Here is a 27,216-nt window from a genome sequence, read left to right as displayed (position 1 = left end):
TGCTTTTTCTTGGGTTTTATTCCTTTCTCTGTCTCCTTTTCATTACAGTTACTGTTGCTGTTATTGTAATAATAATGGTGATTATAATAATAATGTTTTGCCTCATTTGAATTATTAGGCTGTTCTTGGCTCATCCCATGAGTTTTCCCCTTTTCTGATTCTCTTCCCCATTCCTCTGGAAGGATGTGTGGGGAGCAAGTGGCTGTGTTGTACTTAGTTGCTGTCTGGGCTTAAACCATGAAAATTAACAGAGAAATGTTTAATTAAATAAAGATTTATAATTTAATTTTTTCATATTGAGTTTACTCTACAACCTGCCTTTACAGTACCAAACTTTTCTTTAATATTACAATGTCACATGACAACCGGCTCCCATAATGGGAAGACTGCAAAGCTGCAAGGTAAAATCTGTCAAGGAGTAAACTCATTATAAACCCTCATTACCAACATGTTAAAAAAACCCAGAAAAATACTGCATAGGTGCTGCTTTTTTACTTTATGTTATTAATGTTTTTGACAAAAATCTGAAAAATTTCCCATAAGGGATGAATGCCACATTGATACAGAGCCAAGGGAAAAGCTTTGCAGGAGAAATTGTTCATTGACTCTGTGACTGCAAGTGTGCAGAAAGAGAGCACAAAGACTGCAAGAGCAAAAAGAATTGGATAACATTAATTTATAAAACACAACAAAGCCAAGGCACAGGATTGCTGTGTAAACAGCTTTAACTGTATATATTTATTTCCAGTGGCTCTGAAAACAAATGGAAGATTACTGGGAAAAGATTAACTGTAACAAATGCAAGGAAATGTTTGAAGCAGTTAGAAAAGCTTTTTATAGTAGAGCAGTTAAATCTAGTTAATTGTGTTTGATTTTTGTTTTCATAATTACTTCCACTGTTTCACAGAACTCCTGCTGAATGTCTGACATAGTCGAGTTCTCATTCCATAATTAAAAGAAATAAATGTATAGAAACTGAATACCAATGTGATTAGTGTTGTGTTACATACTTTAATATATGTGCTGCTCATACTGGTTAGCTGCTTCATGCTTAGCTGAGGAGATAATCCATAATTTAAAACAAAGAAACCACTCTGTTAAGTTTGTGTAGTTAATGGAAGTACTTGACTATACGTGAAGGTAAGAAAGGTCATTCTGGTCCAGTGGGTAAGTCATGAGTAAATCTTAGTAATGACAACCCCAAATTATTTTAGCTCCCACCATGACCCTGCACACTGGCATTGTCCAAGCCTTTTGGAGCATGGTTAGCAGCAGTCTGGGAGGGGTGAGCTGGCCCCTGGTCACAGCACAGTCTGTGGAGCTGCTTCTGTGCAGTAGGTTTATAAATCCTGAACTGGTGTGTCCTAGAACTGTAGAGCACCTGACACGCTGACAGCAAGGCATAATGAATATGATGTACATGCAGCTAGCTTTTGTTGGTAGTATTTCCTGAGTCATATTTCTAAAATATGATTATATGATGCTCTTGGAGCACAATTAAAGAGGAAGGTAGAACAATATCTTGCAATGCATGCACTTTTTAGTATCTGTGGCACAAGCAGGAAATCTGATTGTGGCTGGAGGGGTGTAGCTGAGACTGTGTATGAAACTGCAAACATAAATGCTCCCTTTCTCTCTGGGTCTAATTTTGGTCTCCCTTGCTTTGAGATAAACCCAATAAGGATTGATAAAGTTGCAGATGCTCTTTGTGGCTCAGATCTAAAAATTGGGCAACAGGAAAGGAGCAACCACAGGCTGTGTTTTCATCAGAATACCACACCTGGATGCTGTGGTTAAATTGGCTGGGTTATTCCTTTATCCTCCTTTATCCTTTGTTTTACAGTTTCTGATATATTTCATGCTGTGTATTTCTGGGTACAGGTGTTTAGTTAGCATAGCTGTTGAGACTGAAAACTGTCAGGAGGAGCACTGCATGGCTTTGTGCAAATGAAGTGAACCATTTTACTGAAAAGATGAATGTGCCTAGCAATGTCACATCTGAAGTAGCTTCAGTTTTAGCTTGTACCATGAAGCTGCTTTTGAAGAGCTTTTAGGCAGGTGACAGTCTGATTCAGTAGGACTGTGGCAGTCTTACTGCGGAGTGGTGGAGACTGTAGGAGAATTCTGAAAGGTATTTGCAGGCTCGTATGGCAGAAATGTGCAACTGTGTTTTGTGCTCAGCCCTTGGTCCAGCCAGTGTCAAATCCCTTTCCTTCCGTAGTGGATGTCAATCTGGCACTGTTGAAAAGAAAATCAAGTCAAAAGAGCTGCAATGTCTTCTTTCAATTTATTTGACAGTGGTATATTAGGTAACATTGTTTCTGAGTAAAGCCAATAGTGAATACATGATTGAGTCCAAATCTCTTCCTGTAAGCCAAGGATCTTCATTACCATTCATGGACCTTTTATGTAATCGCTTGTGTAAGGGTTGCACATGATGCATCATCTACTTTGGAAAAAACTACTCAGCAGGGGCTGTGATTTTATACACTAAAAATGAATATTTAGGACCCAAGGGAAGTAATTCACAATTTTGGGAAGGTGGGGATATTGTAGAAGCATAATTTAAAGTGGCTATACGGCTCTTTTAAAGCATGCACTTTAAAAGATGTATCTTTTAAAGCACTGTTAAAAGATGTATCTTAACATTTCCTAGGGTGATCCATCACAAGCTGACTTGTCTGTTTAGGATTTTCCCAAATGTTTTTCTAGTTAGATAAAAGATACACATGAATGTACAAAATGATTTGGCTGTTTTGTCTGAAAGATGACAATTTGTAGAAAACTGAATTTGCCACATTTCTGTCTTTCCTTCGCAGCTGAACTGGTGTTGTGCCTTATATCTTTTTGATTTGTTAGAGTAATTTATATTCATAGAGCAGAAAAGCTGGATTCCATCCTCCATATCAACCTGTTCAGAAACTTAACTTGCATGGATATTTAAAAGAATATATAGGAAAAATCAAATTATTTCTTAAATATGCCACCCCAGGATGAATTAATCCACTAGCAGCACTGTAACTCAGAGTCTGTATGTTGTTGCCCTGGAAATTTGTATCAGCACACTTGTAACAGTTTGATTTCAGAAACTGTGGTGTTGACTCTTAATTTGTTACCTGTAAGTTTTACAGGTGTCATTGATAGGGGCAGTATCCAGCCAGTGCATGTTTCAGTGCAAGATGTGGCTATTTGCCAATGACTGTGCCTGGGAGTTTATATTTTCAGAGGTTTATTTTTCTTTGCACAGACTGATGTCAGTGGTGCATGCCAGTACATTTAAGGAAATAAAGGAATTCCTACTTAAAATAAGTGATTCTGTGCATTTTATAATATACATGCTTATAAACACAGAAGCCTGGGAAATTATCAGTGTTTGTCAAGGAGGCATGTAAAGGACTCTCTTCAGAGTTGTACAAGTTATGTGCTATAAGGAAAAGAAATGAAATGTAATCATTATCCAAATGCAGTGAGTAAAGATAAGAGCTTTCCACAATTTATCTACCAAATGTGTGTCTCCGTCTAACACAGAGTGACTCTAATACCCCAGTTGTAATATTAAGTCTGCCCACATATTTTGTGCAAAATCTCAGTGGTGAGGCATTCATTGCCTTGAAAAGCTGACACAATGGAATGCTTTTTGTGCTGGCTCTGGACAAATTATAGTCCATTTTATCAGTTCCAAGGTCAGAGTACTATCATGGCTCTTAAACTGTAGTGTAGTAAAGTGGGCTCTATTGAATGTTCAAGGAACAGCCGTAAGTTTGCCTGATTACTGCAGCCAGGTATCTCTAGCACAAGAGACTTTTTGTCTGAACCTATTTCTCTTGTCTACATTCTCATTTTTGCTGTAATTTAATTTCAGAATTGATTTTTGCTGCAATATATATGGAGTTGTAGAGCTAAGACACTCTCAAGACACACAGCAGCCATTGTTAACATGTCACTGTAGAAATGATACATTGCTTGTATCAGCTCGAGTGCTGGTTGAAGCATAAGTCAAAGGGCGCTGTTATTAAACCCCTTGTACTTCCAGAGTCTCTTTCTTTCCCTACCATTCTTGTAGACTACTTCTATTCTTAGCATTGAAAAACCTAAGCCCTTTCACACAAAACCTGAAGTAGATTTGCATGGACTGAATACTTCTCTTTCCTTTTCTAACTTGTCTGCTACTAGCCTTTCCTTCCCTTTCAAAAAAACATGCTATCAGTATGTAACATCATTTTTATGCTCTGCATGCCTGCACTGGTGTGGGAATAATTGTTTTCCTGTGAATAAAAATCATAATATATTTTTTCTTGGCCCCTCTGAAATGCAGAACAATTATTTCAAATTAGGATCGGATTTTTTTTTCCTAATAAAAACTGCATTATTGAGTAGAATCAATTTTTCTCATGGCATACAGTCTAAAAGCTCCTGATATACCCTATGTGGATATGAATATTTCCTTGCCCATTTTGCACTTTCTCTTCTCCCCTTTTACACAGCAGCTCATCAGCGCTGCTTTTTGGTGTGCAAAGTGGGTAATTTCAGTAACATCTCTCTACCCCTAAACTTCAGCTTTCCTTTTTTTGGTTCACTCTCTTGAGTTCATGACCAATTGCAATGCATCACTGATTCAGTGGTGTGACTTCTGCTCTTTGAGAGCTGGTGAAGGAATGTGGGTGGCTTTCTCTTATCTGCCATGGGACCCCAGCACACATGGGCATCAAAGATCTCAGAGTTCCTGTAAAGTAAAAATGAGGACAAAATGTAAATAAAACTGACATCTCTTGGTAAGATGGAGCTTAGAGTGTATTTAGGTGATATGATGTGCTTTATTGACTTACTGTCTTAATTTGACTTCTAAAACTTGCTTTATTATTAAGTAGTTGTGGATAATTTTGAAATGGGTACCACCTTGCAATTGCAGCAGCCTTTTTTTAGCCCTGTTTTTTAACTCTTTTGGAATACTGACATAGTCTGTAACTTTCTGTAGAGTGATAAGCTGTTGAAATATTTTTTCCTTTCCTTTTCAGGGAGTAATATGTGGGAGGCTGTGGACTATTTGCTTCCAACATAGGAACAGCCTTGAGTTGGGATTCTGCACTCCTGAGAGAATGCTGGGAATCTGCAGAGGGCGACGGAAATTCCTGGCTGCCTCTCTGACCATCCTTTTTGTCCCAGCAATTACGTGGATTTATCTGTTTGCTGGGAGTTTTGAAGGTAGGAGAGGAATGGCTGAGGGGAGGGTGGTGGGGTATTGGATGATTTGTAGCTGGGCAGACAAATGTAGATCAGTCATCATTGGTTTTATTTAAATAAATTTTGTTTGGCTTGCATATGAAATAGTTCCCAAGGTGCAGATTTCAACAAAAGGCCTTTGTTACCATGTTATCGCTACTGAGGATGCTCAGTTAATTACTGGCCACAATTACTTGGTTTTCCACTCACCTTTGAAAATGTGCAACAACTCCCCCCCTGCCCAGTCTACTAATCTTTTCTCTGTATTTTCTAATTTTTAAAAGTTGGTCTATCCTATGCCCTGTAAGATTTTTAGCATCTCATTTCAGAAATGCTGAACACAGACAATCAATGCATATCTTTATAAGGTTTCTTTACATAAAAGTAGTTTGGATCCACATCCACCTGACTGTCAGTGGATTCTTTTAGTTGGAATATCTTTCTGTCCCCTTCTTTTTTTAGATGGAAATCCTCCAGTTTATAGGTACATTGACTTGCAGCTCTGTAATGAGCACTTTTTAAAATGAGACAGGGAATAATCACTACTTTGTCTTTTAAATTACCTGTCTGATGAAGTTTTTTTCCTGGCCTTAGAGACGTTCAGCAGTAATACTTCAGTTAGGGGAGGATCAAGGATTCTGGTTCTCCTGCTCTTTGCTACTTTGTAGCTTTTTAAAATTTGTTTGTTTTGTTTATTGTGGAGGTGAAGCATTTTATATTGGACAATAGGTCTGTTATTTTGGCAAGAGTCAAAAAACGTCGTTTGGCCTTTGTAGTTGCATTAGCATGAAGAAAGGTGTTCCAACCTTGTAAAAACTGTTCAGTCACTAGTTTACAGTTTGATAATTTTAAAAAGGCATTGTTTAAAATGTCAAGCTTCTTTCATGTATCCTTGGCTGACAAATCTGTGCTGTGTTTGGAAACAAAAGAGGTTTCCATGTTAAATCACAAGTAAGAGCATGTAAAGATTTTCTCTGTGTGTTGCATGCGATTCTGAATTAGTTATATTCCATGTACAAATATTTGTTTATGCAAATTTATTCAAGTACTTACAATTCTACCTTAATGTGCAGTAACTCCATTAGCTCATTCTAGAACGAAACACTTGTGGGATTCATGTTAAATTGGAAATATGAGGGGTGCTAGCTGCATACTTAAAAATAATGATCTGGCAGGCAGAACAGTACTGATTTTGTTTGATTTTTAAAAGCTGAGCAAATGCAGGCCTCACCTTTTTGCTTTTGGAAGAATATTATGCTGCTTTGTCATAATGACTATTTTAATTGTGTCCACAATTGATAATGCCACGGTGTTTTAAATTCCTCTGTGAGTAGAATCCTTTGTTTTTACAGAGAACTCAATACAAATCTTGCTGCTATGGGGTATTTGAAGTGACTTAAAGCTCTCACTGTGAATTAATCTTAAATGCAAGCTAGGGAGCAAAGCCCATTACCTATTACATTGTAGCCTTGCACTGGAAAAGGACTGGAAATTATGTACAGTTAGTAACGATCAGTTATTTTTCTGTTTCTGTTTTCTTTTTTCTTAATTTTGGATGGGGATTATTGAATGTTTCTTGGTTAATAAACTAAGATTGATTATTTATTTAGCCAAATAACAGCTTGTATTTTCTTAACATATAGGTATTAAGACAAAAAGTTAATGCCATTTTGGTATTCTACATGACTTCTTGGGTTTTTTTTCTCCACAGTGGTTCCCAGAATTTACTCATGTTTGAGCTCACTGTGGAGGTTGTAGTGAGGTGGGGGTGGCTTTTTTCTCCCAAGTAACAAGCAATAGAACAAGAGGAAATGGCCTCAAGTTGCACCACAGGATTTTTAGATTGGATATTGGGAAAAATTTCTTCATGGAAAGGTTTGACAAACAACAGGCTACCCAGGAAAGTGTTTGGGTGACCACCTCTGGAGATGTTTAAAATAGGTGTATATGTGGCACTTAGGAACATGGTTTGGTGGTGTACATGGCAGTGCTGGGCTAATGGAGGGACTCAATGATCATAAAGGCCTTTTCCATCATAAACAATTGCATCATTCTGTGATTCTCTAACTGAGTAGAAAATGGCTCACAACAGCACTGCGGCTTGATTTGAAAGCATCACGAATGTAGAATCCTCTCTGCCTCCTGGCACTTGTTTCTTTTGTTAATCACAGGGCTAGAAATTTTCTTTTCAGTACATCTGGTTTTAGTTTTGAGTAAATGATTCTTAGGCTTTTCTCCAGCAAATTAAAGAAATCATCAATACTTGGTATCCTCATAGATTCATTTAATTATTCAGTGTGGGAGGGGCCTCAGGAGTTCTCTAATTAAACTGTTGCTCAAATCAATGTGGATTTTGGAATCAGGCAACATTTTTTAGGCCTGTATTCAACAGTGTCTTGAAAACGTCCAAGGACAGAGAAGACATGGACTTGCAGACGCACCATGAATGAGTGCCCCCTCTATTTGAGCCCAACATTCCTGGATAGTTTTTCACACATCTAGTAGTCCACCATATACAGGGTAAAATCCCAGCTTGGATACAAGAATACTGTGCTTAAATTCAAGGGAGATTGCATCAAATGGTCATATATTCATAGTCATGTAATCACAGCAGGCAGTCAGGTTGGTCAAGCATGATTTACCCTTGGTGAATCCAATTGCCATGCCAGGCCTGGGAATGTTTCTGTTTGGAGATACCTAAGTACAGTAGTAAAATCACTGTGGGCTTTTATTCACTAAGTGAAAAGATTGACCTAGCTGAGTTGCCATAGCAAAAAATTTTGTGGGATTTTTTTGTTCTTCTGCATTTTTTTCTTTGTTTGTGTGTTTCAGGGCTCTAGACTCAAATCTCTGATATGAAATCTGTAGTACTGTGTCTGCCTCATAAGTTCTTGATGTAATTAGGAATAACATTACTCATCCATGTGTTTATATCTAAGAACTTAAGTTATTCATTTGCCATGGCATGGGAGTGGGATCACATTAGAAACCCTTAAAAAGCCTTGTTAGTCAATCTGTAATATAAAATATGCCTTGCTGCAGTCTGTTCCCATGCCCTGCTTTTTGAATAGTTTCAAATTCCTTAAGACAGTTTGTTTTATTTTGGATTTTGTTCTCTTGTCAGAAAGTACATGGCAGCCTGCTACTTCACAGTTGTCACTCGACACTTGCAGTAAGACCCTTCCTTTAGGATATTCATTGGAGGTGGTGTTACCCAAGCTGTAACAGCAGTAGCTACTAAAAGTCTCATTAATCATGGATAAATGTCTATTAAGGTTATGAAGAAGAATATTAAAGATGATATTGAATATTCTGTGGCTTTTGAATATTCCTGGTTACTGTTGTTTTTAATAATGCACAAGGACACCATAATTTCAGTTATCTGTTACTTTGAATGAAAAAGCTAATTGTTCCAACATTCTTAGAATTAATTCAAAAGACAAAGTAATAGAGTAGGAAGAGTGGAGTGCATTTAAAACAGAGAAGAGAAAATAATCAAATAGTACATGATGAATTTTCATTAGAAAGAAAATAGCAGTTTCACTAACTAGTGGTAGCTCCATAAATAGCTTAATTTTTCAAGCCATATGAAGCAGTTTGCTCTCCCCCTTACCACGAAGGTCATGTAAAATGGAGATTTGGAACTGTAATTTGACCATACTTTCTGGATTACTGATTCCTCAAAAAAAAAAAAAAGAAAAAGGAAAAAAAAGTTCACTGTGGCTGTGTGACCTCAGCAGATTTACAGTCACCTCCGTTTCGAAAGGATGAAAATACGCTTGTGTTACTAGTCCCTGTGTGGTGGATCCACTTGAGGCTGAAATCCTACAGTATGTGTGTAGAGCTCCTGTGTGGAATATATTTCCCAGGAAAGACAGAGCCAGTAATGTAACCTTAGGATGAAAAATTGAAAGTTGTGTGAGATCCTGAAGGGACTCTGTAAAGGAGTAGTTGACTTTGGTTTCTTTTAACTGCTCGGGTAGCATTTTAAAAAATAGAGCCTGCCTTCTTTCCTGGGACTTGCTTTCTTTGGTTGTCCTCTTTTCACTCCAGTGTTGGGCAGCTATCATTCCCAGCAAGTCATTTCAGTCAAAGTCATCTGTAGAGACATGACTGAAGCCAGAGTTGGGCAAACACCTCATAAAATACAATAAAATAAATTGAAGGAAGGCTGCAAATATTCATCTTTGTGTTTAAATGGATTCACTTTAATGCTGTTCACACTCTTTTTGTGTATGTTTCCATAAATATCCTAGTGAGTATGTTAATTGAGAAGACTGTCTATGGGAACAATGAATATCCAGTTTTAATATTCATGGGAAGTAGATTTTGAAATCATATTTGTGAATACTTGAATCAAAAAACTGATTCTGGGGGTTCAGCTTTTTTCAATTAAGTGCCAAAAGTTTATCACGTGATCTGTTGCATGATGAAAACTGCCCAAACTTTTAATGCTTGCATGAAGTGGCTCATAGAAAGAGGCAAACAAATAAGTAATTACTAAAATGTCTATCAGACACTCGCAACTGATGAACAGTCATCAGAAAATAATTCCCTCACAGACAATGTAATCAAAAAGACACAAAACATACAATTGCTTTTTTTACTATGTTTCCTTCAGTTGGCCCAAATTTTATCTGTTACGTGTCTCAACAGAATTAAACATGACAACTTAATCCAATGTCCATTTAAAACAGAAGCTTCCACCTTTGTATTGATCCTGTCTTTTTAATAAAGTTCTGAGAGGACAAGTCTTGAAAGGGTGCCTCTGCATGTAAGTAAGGGTGCTTCTGTGATGAGTGCCTGAACAGGTGTACAGGAGGTGGATTTAGTGAATATTGGCTCTCCTTAGTCAAAAAGCCACCCCTTCCTTTCCATTCTGGAGTTAATAGTGCTGGCTGACTCCTCTCTTGTTACATTTATTCCAGGTGATAGAGAATTACCACTTAAGCACCTCTGTCTCTACTGCAGTTGCTATACCTTCTTAAATATGTTTGGGAATCCTACCAGAGTACCATCAATTATGATAGCAAAGACCTCAGGCTTATGAGAAGTTTTGTTGCTCCTGGAAAACTTCTATGAAACCCTGGTGATTTTGCTATACAGAATGCTGATAAAGGACCAGAAGGTCCATGCTGTGAAAGCTGGAGAGCTCGTTCTCTGCTCGTCATCTTTAACTGAGGAGTCAGTGATCCTATGTTTTTTTTTTACAGACTTGAGAAGCCTTATATGTCCATCACTAAGAAAATAAAATTAAGTGAATATGGAAAGAATTTGACTCCCCATTTTATAAATAAATAACCTTGTGAGCAGTGACAGGATATTTGAAGTAGTTTCTGTACCAAAACAAGAATGGCCTTGTATCAGGAATGTAAGCCAAAATACACCATGGCCATGAGAAGCTTTTGGAGGTCAAATGGTGGAGTTAGTGAGGAACATGGACTTTTTTTTTCTTCTCAGCCTTTATTTGATTAAACTTAGAATTCTGCAATACAATTTTATCCTTAGCTAGGATAGTCCATTCCCACTGGAATGCTGAAGTTGAATGTCAAAATCAATGCTGGGTTTTTTTCAGCTTGCCAGGAGTTCACATTCTTAAACCAATACCCTGTCATCTCAGAAGAAGCCTTGAATCTTGCAATGGCCACTTCTTCTGTCAGTGTGCTGTGCCAAGGGAAAGCAAGCCTACATTTCTTTTCAGAATTCCAGTAGAGAGGGCACACGTTTTATTTTGATGCTCATATTTTTAAGTACATGCTTTCAGAAAAGCAAAGTAGGCTGTGGGCTTACCTTCTTTGTTCTCTGTACAATCTCATGGTTGGATGGAATGTTTCTTTGCTTCTAAACACCAGTTTTCTCTTGGCTTTCTTTTCCTTGACAGCTCTTAATTTGTCATTTCTGGCAGAAACATAAAGGTCAGAATGAAAAGGAATTCTTTGACAGGCGTGAGGGGCCAGCTTCTTTGGAACAGCAGCTAAATGAATATAACCTGTGGGATTTCTCAAGAGTTTTGTTTCATCTTGGTCTTTCTCCTTCTTTGAACAAACTTTTGGGAAAAATGCCATCTATAAAAGTTGCATTACACAAAAGGGAGCAAATTTCTCCCAAGAAGAAGAGACATCTGGATGCCCAAATTCTGTTAGGGCTATGTGGAAGACTTTAAAGTAGGACTGCTATTTCCTGATCATTCCTTCTCTGTTTCAGAGATGGATAGTTACTCACTTCATCATCAAAACATGTTTTTTAGTATAAAAACAGAAAAGCAAGGTGAGCTTAAATGTCTTGCTAAAAATAAACAGAAAAACAAACCCCAAGAAGCAACACTTGGCTTTCTGAAAAAAAGTGTGCAATTTTAAGTACATCCGAACTCCTTTGTGTGCTGGAACTAATGTAGCCTGACTTGCTGTGATTGATACCATGCAGCTGATTGATGTTGAAGTTGCTTTTCCTACAATTTATATAATCTAGCTCCCATATGGATCTCTTGGTGTCTAAATAAATCCTGAGCTCCTGCTGCAGTGTATTTCTCAATGGTAAAATGTTTGGCATCTCTGTCTCTCTCTCTGTGTTTCTGGCAATTGTAGACGCTTCATTACCTGTGACTTCTTTCCCTCTAACAAAGTAATTTGAAATTAATCAATGAGCTTTGGGGGCATAGAGGCAAGCAGGTCAACAAATGTATAAGCATAAAATGAAAAAAAATCTGAAAAAGAGATGCTTTAAATGATAGAAATGAAAATTTTGTTTTTGATTCTCAGAACATATAATCTGGGCTATTCAATTTTTCTGAACTTTTTGTATTTAAAATTTGTGGGGTGTTTTTCAGATCAGGAAAAAGTTTGAAATCAAAATCTTGTCTTGTCTTGTTAGACAGCAAATAGTATCTGAAGTGCCTTACAGTACTTTTTAAACTCATATTTTGAATATTTATTTAAATGTATATAATACTAGAAGGAGGAGGAGTCTGGTTAAAAAAAATCAGATAATTACTTCATACACTGTGTATGGTCATTCTTATGTTCTGCAGATTATGCTCTGGAATGGTTTAAAAGCAACTAAGTGGGAAGGTTGATACCCTGTTTTTGGGTCAATCTGTTTTAGGTATGGTTAGCTTAACAATACCAGTATCTTCAACACGTTTCTTTTTAAACCTTCTGTACCCTTTTCAAATGTTTTTCAGACATGACAGCCATTGAATTGTTCAGCTGATTAATTTTTTTCCTTCCCTTGAAGTTTTACTTCTCTTGTGTTGCTTTGCAGTTCTTGTTTCTAGACTTGAAAGAGACTTTTTTTAATCTATCTAGATATCCTTGGACTACTGAGTGACATGCACGACTAAATTCAAAAACATAGCCTGACAGCAGTCATCCTGGTTCACTCAGCTTTGTAGATACCAACAGAAAGAGGAAAAGTTGGTGACCTGGAGACTGATACATTTTTAGCCTGAGATTCTCTTCCAGTTTAACCCTGTTCAAGCTATTTGAGCCATCCTGTGACAATAATTCTTTCTAACCTGTGGTATGACTGACATTCTCTATAATTCTGTGAAATGGTCAAAGTCCAGAAAGTCCAGGATGTAAACATCAAGGTTTTAAACCTTTTTTTTTTTTTTAATTTTATAATTCTGTTTGTCTTTCAAATTGCTGAATGACAGAGTTTGCAGAGATGAGGAATTGGGGTGGAGAGCTGAAAGTAGTGAAGTTAAAATTATAAAAGAAAATTATAGAATCATCACATTTTCCTAAATTAAATTCACAATACAAAGGAGACTGTGCTTGTTTGGTATATATTTACTTTAAAAAGTAATTATAGACACAGTTAAAATATTTTACTGTATAAATGAAGTGTTTCACAATGAGATACTTTTTCCAATGAACTTGTAATAATGTCTGTACCTATTATAGAGAAGAGGTGTGTGGTTTGTTCTTTGCATAGTGCTTCCTCAACTTCTGAAATGCCCAGTGAAATCACCACCACCAATAAAAGCTTTTAAACACCTGGAGCAGCTTACAAGCTTGAAGTTAGTAACACACCAGGGTCCTGATTAGAAAACCAAAAATGTGTATCTACAGAATGAACTGAAAGTGTGATTCTAGCACAGTCAGCCCTGCTTGTGTTGGCTGTTGTTGAGCAAGCACAGGCCCTGTCAGGGATAGAGATGCACCACCATGAGCAGCAGGGGAAGCCTGGGCAGCTTGTGGACTCTTATCTGGCCATTGAAACCTGGGCCCCTACATCTTCCAAGTGATTATTGTTTTTCCTAAGCAGTTTAAACCCAGTTATAGCTGTTGGTGCTACACTAGGATCTTCATTTGGCTCATAGACACAGGATTAGGGTTGTCATAATGTAGTTTAAAATCAAAGAATGTTGCATACCATTTCTGTAATATATAGATTATTTCTGGAGCTGAAATAAAGCCATAGCTAATAAGATGGTATTATTCTTATATGTTGAAAAGCACTTGGGGGAATTGCTGGAATAAAGAAGTGTGAAAGTTATCAGTTTCTTATGGGATTAAGTAGAGTGAAAAAAAATACCCCGAAGTTGTTGTGTTTCTCCCCAACATTTTCTTTCCCTACAATTTTTCCTACTTTATCATTCACCTTTCCTTATTTATGTGTCATTGCATCTCTCCTAGACTAGTTACAACAGTCTTTGTTTAATTTGTTTCAAAATGGACCTGACAGACAAATTTGTAGATTCTTCTCAAAATTACACAGAACAGTTACTGATTGAAGATTTGTAGGTTTTTACCATCATAGTGATTGTTAACAGTCAATGTCTCTCACATTTTGCATAGCACAGGCTGTATTATGTTGTAGAATTGATAGAATAATGCTGGCTGGTAATTCCTGCATCTGACCCATGTGTTCCAGATACACCAGAGCTGTTCTTCTAGCCAGATTTCTGCAATTGATTTTAAAGCTGCTGGAGGATTCTAGCACTTCTCTGAATAAATTATTCTGTCTTGTTAAAAAATACATGCTTTAATTTCTGTCCAGATATTTCTGGCTTCAAGGTAAGACGTGAAAGACAAGAAGTAGATGATAGGGAAAAAAAACAGAAAAGGATCATTTTAACAGTTTCAGTTTCATGTAAAGTGAGTAATCATGATTATGAGATATAGCAGTACATAAAGTGAGCTGCAAAAATATCACCTTGAGGACTATAGATGAGAGTGCTACAGTGCTACAGCTCTCACAACTTACAGCTGTTTAAAAAAAGAGATAAATTCATAGGATAATTGCTAATCTTCCCATAGCTAGTAGAAGCTAGTTATCAGGATGATCAGTTGCCATCCCAGTCCAGAAAAACTAATTTCCCAAGCAAAATATTTGTTTTGGGCTCCAGGTTAGTGTACGTTTTCAGTTGTGAAAAATAACCCTTCAGAAAGGATCAAATCACAGTTTCGATTGCAGGTTAAGCATGGTTATTAAATTTAAGAAGAAAGATGTATTTCAGCACTAATTTGGCAACCAGTTATTCATGGGATCAAGGCTTATAAACTTAAAATCTATCAGTATTGTATTCTCAATTTTCCAAATAAAACATAAAATCACTGTAGTGTTTACAATTTACCTTTAGAGCATTAAAACATGGAAGATTTCTCATCCGTTTCTTTCCCAATGTTAAGGCATTCAGCATTCTAGAATTGTACTGGAATCATATCGCCACTTTAATATTTCACCATCACTGTATTACCTGGCTGTCATTGGATTTCATTTAACCCAACTCTGTGATTTTGCTTGTTAACTTTAGCAGGAGTAATGTTTTCGGATGAATGAATGCTATAAAAGTCTGCTTTTTATTCTCTACTAATCAAACTGTTATAATGTGTATCTCAAGGGATCCACACTGACTTTAACAAAGGATTCTTTTGGTCTGAAATATAATACGCACAGAATGTTTTCTAGCAGTATTAACTATAATGGATTTAGCGATTTCACCTCTTGCTTCAGTGCTTTACAAATCCCGAAGGGTTTAAGGTAAAAATCTCAACAGTGAGGTTACATTTTCTATAATATTCTTATAGGAACCAAGTTTACAAATCCATCTGCACAGCTACACATAATTACTGGTTTCCAGGGAACTCCAGCTAACTTTCTTCAAAGCTTTGCCAATATACACAGAGGTAAGTAAGTTTGAAAATAACAATTATCTGACTTATTTGAGTTGGGTGAAGGCATTAGTTGCTTGTTCATGTACACTTGAGTGGAGATGTGATGAATTAAGTGATCTTTCCCATAGAATGCAAATGCAGTCATTTAACCAAATGATTGAAACCTACTATTTATCTGCTTTAAATTGCATGACTTTGTTTGCCCATGAGCTGCCTCATAGTAACCTGACTTCAGAGTTGCTGATGGTGACTCTCTGCTTCATATTGAGTTTCTTGCTTTTGAGAGACTTAAGAGCAGAACGTCCCCCTGTTGTTATTTGCGGTCTTTATTTCCTCTCCCCAGTTTTAACTGTTTGCATATGCTCCCTTTCAGCTGCCATACGGGTACCTCAGTGATATGATATTAATAGCAAAGATTAAGCAGTTTCAGCGCACCAGAGAAGAGATTAATCATCATCAGGCCCAATGAGAAGTTTAATTTTCTGCTCTCTTTTTTCCACTAAGCTCTGGTGGCTGCCACTTGCACCAATGTCTCTGGGACATTTAATAACCTGCTTCTGAAGGTGCATTTCAGTGGTTCCTCTCCTTTTATTTCCTCTGTCAATCTCAGAGAATTTCATCATTTTAGGCTTTAATTGAAGACCACTGTGAGGAGATGGAGACAAGAAAGTTATTTCTTGAACAAAGCTACTTAAGGGACTCACGGTTTTTACTGTATTCAGGAAGAAGATGGGTTAAGTCAAGATACTGAAAACTGTGGGAATTGTTGTTTTGGTATGTGACTACCTGCTCCCCTTAAAAAATTCCAAATCCTCCTTGTCCTCACCTCCTGTTTATATGCATTTATTTATTTGTGCCTGAGAAGTGTGGTTAGATTTGTGGTGCAGTATGGATGATGTGGAGCACACTGAATCAGGGAATGACAAGAAAGAGTCCACATTGAAAACTTCATAAAACAGCTTCCAAAATGACATCTGTACTGATAAAAGCACTCATGTGGGGTGGCTGACTAGTTGACATAGCAGTTGCTGTTCAAAATGGCACACCTCAGACTGGCACAGATTTACCTTACAGAGAAGACCTAAACTTAATTAAAATTCTTCTCTGAGATGATGCTACTCCTGTCACCTGTTAACTACAACCAGACAGTGAAGTATTGATAGGTGATGATGTGCAATCTACATACCCCCCTACTTCTGGAGTTTTATCAGCTTCTAAGAGGTTTTAGGAGTGGGTCTCCATTAGGAGCCGCAGGAGATTACAGTTTTCTAAGTTAGAAAAGGGCAGATCAGACTAAGATAAAGCAACACACAGCACAAAAGAAAAATGGTTAGTCTTTTCTGTGGTCTTCAGATAGACCTCATGTATGAGGTTGTGGATGTGTGAACACGTGGATTTGTTGGTTGAACAATGAAGTTGCAGTTTCATTTGAACAGCACATGATGTGAAATCACTCAAGTAGCATTCTAAGCAGGTCGTAATTGTGGATGCTGCCATTCTTGCATTTCTGGCTCTGGCTGCCTGGTTTTGAGTCAGTGTTTCCCCTGTTTGAAAAACAGGTCCCTTCAAACTTGAAGAGGCTCAGGTTGAGCACCTGAGATCTTTAATCCAGAATCTCTCATTGCCTTTTAAAATCTCTTAGAAAATCTGGCTTCCCAGCCTGGTACTTTTCTGTACTGGAGGTATTGATTTATTCTATCTTGCCAGGAAGACTCTTGTGTAGCTGTACTATTTTAGCTTCCTAAAAGGCCTCTATCTACATTGGTCACTTGGGATGAACCCTGGAACTTCAGCAGGCCTCTTAAGTTTTCAAGTCACAGAAACTTGCTGAGCTGTATTAGAAATGGTCTTTTTTTAAAAGAAGTTTTTTTTGCTCTTAGTAGCCACTTTTTCATCTTGGAGACTACACACACAATAGGCCAGTAAGTCTAGATATTAGCTTAAAAAAATAATTTTACACATTGCAATTGCTACCACCAAAGAAAGGACAGAACCCTTTCCACCAACAAATGTACAACAATAGTACTGTTTTTCTTCAATTTAATTTGTCGGTTGATTTAGGGGACGCATATCTAGAATGGTATTGTCAACCTGAAGCAAAGCATAATCATAATTTTGTGGGAAAAAAAATATTTGCACCATATGGCAATCTATGAACACATCTGATGTGTAGAGGAGGATGAGACTCGCAATTTCTTTAATTGTTTTATTAAGGACAAGGTATTGCCCTTGCAAACAAATTGTTTGGAAAAACATTTGCATATTTAAATAGACTTATATATTTAATAGCTAATAGTTGTTTACCTTGTATATCCATCATTACATTACAATGAATAGAAAGACCTTATATTATTTGAATCTTGTTTAGAAATACTCCGCTAAGGTCCTGGCACATTGTTTGACTGCATGTAAGATTGGAATAATCTGAGCCATTCCTGGACAGGGGTTGTTTTCCTGCTAATTACTGTTTGATTGCACTAAAGTAAGGTGCTTGATCTAGGAGCTGTGGTGAAATAGCCTCTGGTTAGAGGCAGACAAGTAATGGAAGACTTCCACTGGTGGAAAAATTATCTGTAATAATTTCATGTGGTGCTTGTTGGAAGAATCATTTGCAGTAAGTGAGAGTAGGAATCACGAACAGAATTGTTGAGAGTTGGAACCTGTTTTTAGTGGATCTCACTGAAAAGTTCTAATGGTATGGTGAAAACTGAGAAAGTGAGACCTTAATTAGGAATACAGGAGCTAATGAATGAGAGTGAGGAAGGAACAGTTCTCAGGTGTTACTGTCGCTTGTCATAAACTCCAAGCTGAATGGAGTTGCAAGCTGGCTTTTTTCAGTAATAATCCAGGCAGGAAGAAAGGACAAAGGACAAGATATGCATGCATTGCAAGTAGTGGGATGAAGTAAAAAAGTGGATTCATATGGAAAAGAGAAGGTATTACCTTGAGGAGTCAGGAAGACATGGAGTTCTGTTTTGAAAGCACCATTTGCAGGATCACTAAAAGCAGCCTCGCTGAGCTACACACTATTCTTGTATTTGAGCATCATGTATGTGTGAAAAGATTCAGCTCCATGAAAATGTGGACCTTCAAGATTATTCATTAGGTTTGTATATTTTGAAATTACAGGAAATTTTTCAATGTGAAACCTATTCAGAACATAAAAGCTACCAGTCAAACTTGCAAATTGATGATTAATATTTGGTAGTCATCAAGTGTTTATGGATTTAACTGAATGAGTGTTTTAAAACTGTAGGAAATCATCAATAATTGTTAAGAGAGAATTTGATGTTACAAGGAATATGGATAACCAGCTTATTTGGTCCTCTCAAGAGCAAATACAACATTAGATGAGCAATATATTAAAGAGAAAGAGAAAAGTGATCCTGTAAATGAGGCATTTTTGGTGGGGGCTGATGGTGGAAGGACTATTTAAGGCTAGTTCAAGTCTCTTTAGACCTCCTAGTACTTTCTATTATTAGTCTAACTCAAGAGCAGAGGCTATACATCAACCCTCTAGTAAGGCTACTGATGGTTATGTGGTTAAAAATAATATGAAGAATAATGAAAAGACAATGACTGCAACTTGATAAGGAGTTCATATTCTGCCTGTGTACTCTAATGAGCAGTTCCAGTGTACTACAAAGAAAACTGAAGAAGTAACTACAACACTAAAGTTTTGGTTAATTATTTTATATTCATATAAAAGGCAAAGTACATTTCTGGATACTGAAACAGAAGAAGAGGAAAAAAGAGATGAAACTGAGAGAATCAATATTGTTTCAGGATGTCCTGTTCAATGAAAGAACAGCTTTGAGATTCCAGACTATGGGTAAAACCACATTCCTCTTTATCTTTAGACACAATCTATAGTATTAACAGCAGAATGTTGTTACCAAATTGGTAACAACAATTTTTACCAAATTGCCAGCTTATGGGTATGGGAGAAAAAAATGTAAGTGCGAAGATCTTTGTTTATTCAGATAGCAAAGGTAGGGTAAAACAGATCAGAACTTCACATAAGCAGTAATGCAGGATGTTTGAATTATTATTTCTGAGGATGTTTGTTGAGAAGGTTCTCTTAGTACAGTCCTAAAGCATATGGTAGAAGGTCAATCCTCTTCTCTAGCTGTTTAAAGAGAGAAAGGTTGATAAATAGTGAAATTCTCAGGAAGACAAGGACTGCACATTTGTATTCAATGCTGCAAGCTGACTAGACTTTTCATTGCATACAAAAGTGGATTTGATCAGAACATAGCAAGTTACAGCCTGAAATTGTAGCAATGGGAGATTTAGGTAGAGTTAGACAAGAGGAGAAGTAGCTCTAAACAGAAGAGAGTTCTGTGTCCTGATAGATTGTGAAAAAGAGTTGTGAAATCATCACCACAGATTTTTTTAGAGCAGAGCAGTACAGTGGCAAATTAAATTCAGTGTTGGTAAGTGTAAATGTAAGGCACCTTGGAAAAGAGTAGTCTTAATACACTATAGTGGATTCTTAGCTGACCATCTGGAACTGAATCTTGGACTTAGAATAAATATTTCTAGTAAAGTTGGATTTGATACTGGGGGATAGTTGGTGATGTATATATGATGTCAATAGCCACAGGCACAACTTGAAAGGCTTTGCTAGATATTAGGATGGGAGACTTAATTGTTTTTTCCTTTCCTTTACCAGATTGAGAACTTTCTAAATACACAAGACAGGGCAGAGCTTTTCACACGAGCAGATACTGTTAATACCAAGACAAATGTGTTTTATCAGATCAATAATGCATTTAGGAATGCAAATAGGAAGAAAATATCTGTTCATCAGATCAGTGTATTTCTGACACAGACTCTGTGTGGTATTAATGAAAAAAAATTCTCGCTAGTTTTAATGCAAAACTCAAGCTGTTTAAGAAAGGGCTTATATGATATTTCAGCCTGGGACAACTGGGCCTGAGCTCAATAACTGCAAAGGTCCCTTCTAATCCTATGTGATATCTTTGCAAATATATTCACTATTTGCTTCATGGAGCTCTCTTGGGTTCCACTGAACAGGAAATAAATAATCTCCTTTGCTAGAGAAGGTGTATTATTTGGAGATTATGTTTTGGCTTCTTCATGATTTTAAAACACCATTTTTAAGGATTAAAGCAGCAGCAGAGCTGATTATTTAGTGGTTATTACTTGATGAGGTAATGACACTTGGCTTATTTCCTAAGCACTTTTTGATCTACTGATGAAAAATGCTCTATAGGCTAGGTAATATTATTGTTAACAATAGTGGAGTGTTGGGAACTAATTAGTCTCACCAGCCTTTTTAGGCAAAGGCAAAGAAGTGTTGATGGAGAAAAATGAATGCTGTTAAGCTTTAGGAATGCTTTTTTTGAGTGACAGTCTCACTGTGTAACATGAACTACTCCAAGCTCTTGAGTGCAGTTGCGTGAGAAAATGGATTTCTTTCAAAGTGGGTGGTTCAGGGTTTATTCGGGGAGTGTGTGTGTGAGATCAAGTTTTGGTAGTGTGGGGAGTAACAGGGGTGAGTGAATTCCCTGAGAAATTCCCCTTACAACAGAGCCTGTGCCAGCCAGCTCCAGGAAGAGCTTGCCCCTGGCCAAGGCCAAGCCCATCAGCCACAGTGGTAGCACCTCTGGGATAACAGAATTAAAAATTAAGAAAGAAAAAAAACCCAAACTGCCACAGAAAGAGCAGCTGGAGAGAGGACAGAGAATATGTGAGAGGAAGACAGATGGGGAGGAGAATGAAACCTTCATAACCCCAGAGGAAATCATTAGCAACCTGCTATGCTACATATTATTTATAATATATTCTGTACGTAGTTTTTGAGAAAGCTTGATGTTGATGAAACCTGGTTCATGAAATCCAAATTTGAGACTTGATAAGCACTAATGAGTTATTTGTTCACCATGTAGACCTTCAGTAACCTTCAAGATATAAATGAATTCATGGAAATCTTTTATTACAGTTTTTTGTGAATATGACAAATTACATTTATTGTATAAAATAAATATGACTGTCAAAAGGTTAAATGAAATAACTCTTTTTTGACAGTTTGAGTGCCCATGGGGAAGTCATCTAGCCTCTTGGCTTTAATACTCTTAAAATCTAATGAACTTGAGACTGTCTTCAAAAAACCATAACAAGCAGTTTCTCTGCCATTAACCCCATGAAATGAAATAGCTTCCTCTTTTTTCTACTTGACATCTTACATAGGTGGGAATTTTCTTGAAACTCTTGGAAATAGTACCATTTTAAAAAAGGTATCCTGTAGTCTGTGTGATAAAGAGGGAAAGAAAGAGGTGGTGCGTCAAGACTGTTACCAGAATAAGCAGAGTAATTTGACCACCATAACTGTTGTTATCCAGATAAGTACTGGAATGCCTCTGTTTCTTTAAAGTTTCTTTTGAAACTTGAATTCTTTTGAATGAGGAAATATCTCCTGGTTTCATACTTTTATGTAACTGCAGCTGTGTTGCTGTGGTGGGTTAACCTTCACTGACTGCCAGGCATCCACTGAAGTCACCCTCACTCTTCTCCTCAGCTGAACAGGGGAAAGAAAACATAACAAAAGGCTCATGAGTCACCCCACTACCAAAACCGTGTCATGCAAACCCAATACAGTGGTAGACCTCTTATTTAGTCTTATTTAGTCTCTATGCCTTACAGATAGTTGTACCTGATGTCTGTAGTCCCTAATTTCTCTGCTCCTAATTCCTTGCTGAAGGCTTTATTGTGATTCTATACATATGTTTGGCTTCATAGTAGACTGTGACAAGAACAGTTCATCAGAGAAGTGAGAATTAAGTGCTCAGTTGCTCTTTTGAAGTTACTTGTTGCCTTTTCTTCCGCTCTGCTCTTTTCAAAAGAAGACACTGAATGGTCATTCTGACTACCTCAGCTTACTGGACACAATTGAAAGCAATTTCCCAGTGCCTTGTTTATTGATAACTCTTAGTGATCACTGTGGCTTTTGTTTCTTTCTCACAGGGTTGTCTGGAGTGTTTTCATGTAAAACTCTCTTTTCTGATCAATGATGAGGGTAAAAGCAGCAACAAAAAAGAAATTAAATGGAACTGTTTTCAGTTTTCCTACTTTCACCATTTCTTACTGCATCACAGCCTGTCACTGCTGTGCTCTGTTGCTCACTTGCATGCTCACCTGCACCCCTGTTTTCTCTTTCACATTTGTGCTTGCTTGCTCTCTATCACTTCAGCCTTGCTTACTCAAAATACTGTATTGTATTTGCAGGGAATGCCCCAACGAAGGCAGGAATGATAAATCTGACTGCATGTTCTCAGAAGGCTAATTTATTACTTTATAATACTATATTATATTAAAGAATACTGTACTATACTATACTAAAGAATACAGAAAGGATACTTACTGAATGCCAATGAGTCAAACCAACTCACACCAGAAGCCAGTGGGACAATCAATCACCTGTGGGTAAACCATCTCCAAACATATTCCAAAGGAGCAAAACACAGAGAAGCAAATGAGATAAGAATTGTTTTGCTTTTCTCTGAGGGTTCTCAGTTTCCCAGGAGAAAAATCCTGAGTGAAGGGGTTTTTTCAGGGAATGTGAATGCCACGGTCCTGTACCTGTTTTCAGCTTGCACTTGTGCTGGTTCACGTATCCCTTACGCTCTGACTTCTTCCTCAGTGTTTCACACCTTGAAGCCTTTTAAGCCTTTTGTGTGGCACTTTTTTGTGCTTCATTTCACTCTCTGTCTGTCACACATGTTCAATTTTCTCTGTTTCATTACTGGATTCCTGGGGACATATCTGCAGTGCTGCCTAGTGGGAGTAGGGGCTGCTATTCTAGTATATCTCTGATAGTGTTTATATTCCTTGTTCAGCACCAATGATGATGTGACCAGAAAATTTTAACCACTGCTAGTTTCCCTCCACATATACATCATTACTTCTTGCTCTCGCTCTTTAAAAAAATAGCATCATTTGCTTTCTTTTTTTAAAATTGATTTTCACTAGGAAAAAAAAAGGGGTTATTGTTGCTTGGTTTTACATCTCAAAATTGTTCAGCAAAGTTATAATGTGTTCTGTCTGAAGGACCCAAGGAGCCTGGAAATAAAACTAAAAGAAGAGTGTTGCATCCCCCAGATGCAACAGATAAGATCCAATATGGTTCAGATTTTCCTTTCTATACAAGGAAGACATTTCAGACTTGAGAATTCATGCAAGTCAGATGGGCATAGTTCAACCTGTCTAATGCTTTCCTATGCTGCATATTCTGCTCTCTAAATACCGGCTTAGCTATGCTTAACATAAAAAACAAAACTAGAGAAAACCCAAAAAACCAAAACCACTGACTGCATTTTATGTTTTTGTTTTGGGACACTTTCTTGTCATTAATTATCCCCTTTATGAGTAAACTTCTCCTGACCAATGTAGCTTTCTGTTCTTTTTTTCCTACTACTCAGCTATATGGGGATTTTGCATCTGTTTTATTTGCACAAACTTACATGTTTGTATTTAGGGCTTTCACTGAATAATATGTGATGAGAAATCATCTGGCCGGTTAAGAGAAATGAGAAAACAAGATTTTCAGATAGTTAAAAATTTCCTCACAAATCTATGTCCTGCTTCTCTCTGCTTACTTTTAGTCTTTTTCCTGCTGGAACAGGTTGCCCAGAGAAGATGTGCATGCCCCATATACAGAAGCATTCAGGGTCAGGTCGGATAGGGCTTTGAAGCAACCTGAACCAAGTGAAGTCATTGATGTCCCAGCCCACTGCAAGGGTATGGGACTAGATGACCTTTAAAGGTCTCTCCTAACTCAAATCATTCTCTGATTCTGTATTGAACTATTAGTGGAGGGTGTTTGTCCTTAGTTTCAGCTAGTTTCCAGATGGTTTAAATGTTATTTCACTGCAGCTAAGAATAAATAAAAGATAATACATGATTTTCCTTTACAGGGAGAAGAAGCTGTCTCTTTTTCAGTCATTTATGATAAAAGGGAAAAGGGGTGCTAGGAGGGAGATTGTCAGATGTTCTATAGAAATAAAGCAATTGTGACAGGATATCAAAACTCAATGTATGTCTACATTGCATTTAGAAGTACAGTTGAAGAATTGCTGTCACATATGCAGTATCCACTGCTGTAGGTAAGGTGGAATATGGATATTTTGGAAGCCTGTGTGCAGCCTGAAGTGATCTAGCCTTACTGGTGTCAGTGTCTGAATTGGTTAATGGAAACATCTCTGGTGTGTCTGCATTCAAACTGCCATTACCCATCACCAAAGTTACAGAGATAATGGTCAGCCTGATAGAAGCAGAGGCAAGAAGGGAACCCTAACAGTAGAGGGAGTGAAAAAGCACTGGAGGAGACCAGAGGCCTTTCCAAGTGATCTGCATGACTGATCCATCCTGTTCTGTCTTGTCTCTCAGCCGGCACCTGCTTGCTTCCTGGGAGGGTTTGTATCTGCCACTGGTAGGCACAGAGGGCAATTTCTCTCCTACTTCCCCCTATCAGAAGTTCACAAAACCTTGGGGCAAAATAATAATCAAAACTCCCAAATTATTCATTAGTTGTTATTGGAGCAACCACTGTTAGTAATTATGGGATATTATTTTAATATATCTTTGTAGTCAAAGTAGAACTTTCACTGTCTGAAATGCAACTTGATTTAGAAGATATTTAAAGGACTATTATGAGTGGCATACCTAAAGGCATGTCCATTTTTCTACAGTGACAAAAGGTTACATTTTTGGATAATGAAGGTTTAAATAGATCATTAAAGTTTGAAGTGCATTTTACTTTGGAAGCAGAGTTTGAAAGGGAAAGAAATGTTATTCCCTGTCTCTAATGCTTTCCTTGACTCCTGGGTTGTTTGAATTTTCAGTAAATTTGAATTTGCCTGTGTGACAAGTCTAGAGCAGAAGCCCATATTACCAGAGGAATGAAGAGCAGTTTGGGCTTGCTAAATGGCAAAACTGTGCTTGTGTTATACCACAGTTGCAAATGGGGAGATACTGCACACAGGTAGGAAACCTAAACATGCTTTTCCTTGTTGTGGCCAATACAGGGTGAGATGTTGTGGTAGCCAAGGGAGAGGGCATGAGCAGTTTATTCTATATTACCTCATGTCATTGCTGGGGTCAGACAAAGGGACTCTCCAAGTGAAAGGCTTCCTTCCTGGTTGAGAAAACGTGGAGGGAGCCGTCTGGTGTTGTCAATTATCAGGGAATTTTTCTCTGTGAATAATTTGTTGTAGTTTTTTTAATTAATCTTGTTACTGTTACTGTTTGTTTTCTTATCTCATTGCCATTTTCAGTAAATTGTTTTTATCACAACCCATGATCTTTGCCTTTTGTGCCTCCAATTGGAGTTGGATGGAAGAACTAAGTTGGGGAATACCATTCCTAAACCATGACAGCACTGTATATGAAATGGCAGGAGATAATGTGCTCCGAGCTTGGTTTGGTTACAGTGGGAATTCCTCCTGCCAGCTGCACACTGGGATGTGAAATGCAGCTGCTTTACTGCAGAGCCTGACATGGGCTGCCCATCCTTCCCTCTGAACCCTCCCTGATGGCTTTCTTTTGGCTTTTTGAGATGTTGAACCAAAAACAGACGTGTAGTGAGACAGCAGCTTGTGGAGAGAGATGCCTGATATCTCTGTATTTGCAATTAAAGTTTTCACAAGTCACTATCTGTAAAAATGTAGCATGGTTTGTTGTTCATTTCCAAGTCTGTACCATCAAATGTGTATAAAACTCAAATGAGTACTAAGGAAGGGAATGAGTTATCAGCTCATTGGAGACAAGGAAGAGAGGACACTAAGATACATTCTAGCAGACAAATCAAAGTGGACCTCTCAATTTTCTTGAAATTTATCAAAAAAGAAAACTCTGTGCTTTTTTTTTTTTAATTCCATTCATTTCTTTAATGAATATTTGAAAATCTTTAACCTTCAAGAGTAATTATTCTCTAAGTCTTATCCATTCTTTCCGTTGTGTAGATATTTTTCTTCCTTAAAAAAAAAAAGAAAAAAACAGATTAATTATAAGAAGATGGATACTTAACTAAGCTTCAGGCTTCTTGGTGAGTCCTAGCCTGTAGCTAATAAATGTTATCTCTGGCAATTTAAACATTTTTTTCTTTTAATTAACTTTTTAAAAAAGTGGGGATATGTTAAAAAATTGCACAACAAGGTGATATATAACTGTCATGAATGAATTAAATTCACCCATAGTAAAGCTTCATTATGTACCTATTTTCAATGACAGAAAAATAAAAGAAAGATTATATCTATTGTGGTGTGAACAGAATCCTTCTCATTCTTAGTCTGTTAAACAAGAAAATGTAGTAGTAAAATCACAAAAATAGGCAAAAGGAGAAAAGAATTGATATAATTCCTCAAAACTTTAAATATTTTAAACACTCTCAGTTTTTAAATATTTAACAGAATTTAATTTGACTGATGGTGTCTCTTTGGCTAGAAAAAATATCCCATACAGTCTTGTCAATCCCAAATAATATCCTGCATTCTGAATCACAAAAATCATGACATTGAATTTCTAGTTTTGTTTCTAAAGTGACTCTGCATCTGTTCTCCTAAAAATAAGTCCTCATTAGCTACCATTTAGGTTATGAATTATTAGATCAGAATTTATAACTAGATAATAATTTCAAGTTTTTCTTTGGCATTCTAAGGAACAAAAAATCTTCTTGCTATAGAAAAGAAACTTTGAGTAGCAGTTCACATGCGCATTCACATTAATTAAGACTGTAAAAGCTAAACTGTACATGTAAGGCAGGTACATGGGATTTTCATCTAAGTTGAGATGAATTCTGAGATTTTCATCTAAGACTTCTGGGTTATTTTCTTTTATCTGTCTTAAAGTTCTA

General features: G+C 37.1%; 1 protein-coding gene and 1 long non-coding RNA gene across 2 annotated transcripts in view; both read left to right on the top strand.

Moving 5' to 3' along the window:
- The window catches only part of LOC143694110 (uncharacterized), a 502,521-nt gene that overhangs the window by 298,498 nt on the left and 176,807 nt on the right, over positions 1–27,216 (top strand). The gene's annotated exons all lie outside the window — the stretch shown is intronic.
- Positions 1–27,216, top strand: part of LARGE1 (LARGE xylosyl- and glucuronyltransferase 1) — a 271,689-nt gene that overhangs the window by 75,562 nt on the left and 168,911 nt on the right. Inside the window, exon 3 of the mRNA XM_077178505.1 lies at positions 5,016–5,202. Within this exon, the coding sequence (XP_077034620.1) occupies positions 5,097–5,202 (106 nt within the window). The 5' untranslated portion in view covers positions 5,016–5,096. The remainder of the gene's footprint in view (positions 1–5,015; positions 5,203–27,216) is intronic.

This window comes from Agelaius phoeniceus, chromosome 5 (assembly GCF_051311805.1).
Source record: "Agelaius phoeniceus isolate bAgePho1 chromosome 5, bAgePho1.hap1, whole genome shotgun sequence".
NCBI classification, from domain to species: domain Eukaryota; kingdom Metazoa; phylum Chordata; class Aves; order Passeriformes; family Icteridae; genus Agelaius; species Agelaius phoeniceus.
The sequence above is the reverse complement of the archived record's forward strand: the minus strand, read 5'-3'. Positions and strand labels throughout refer to the sequence as shown.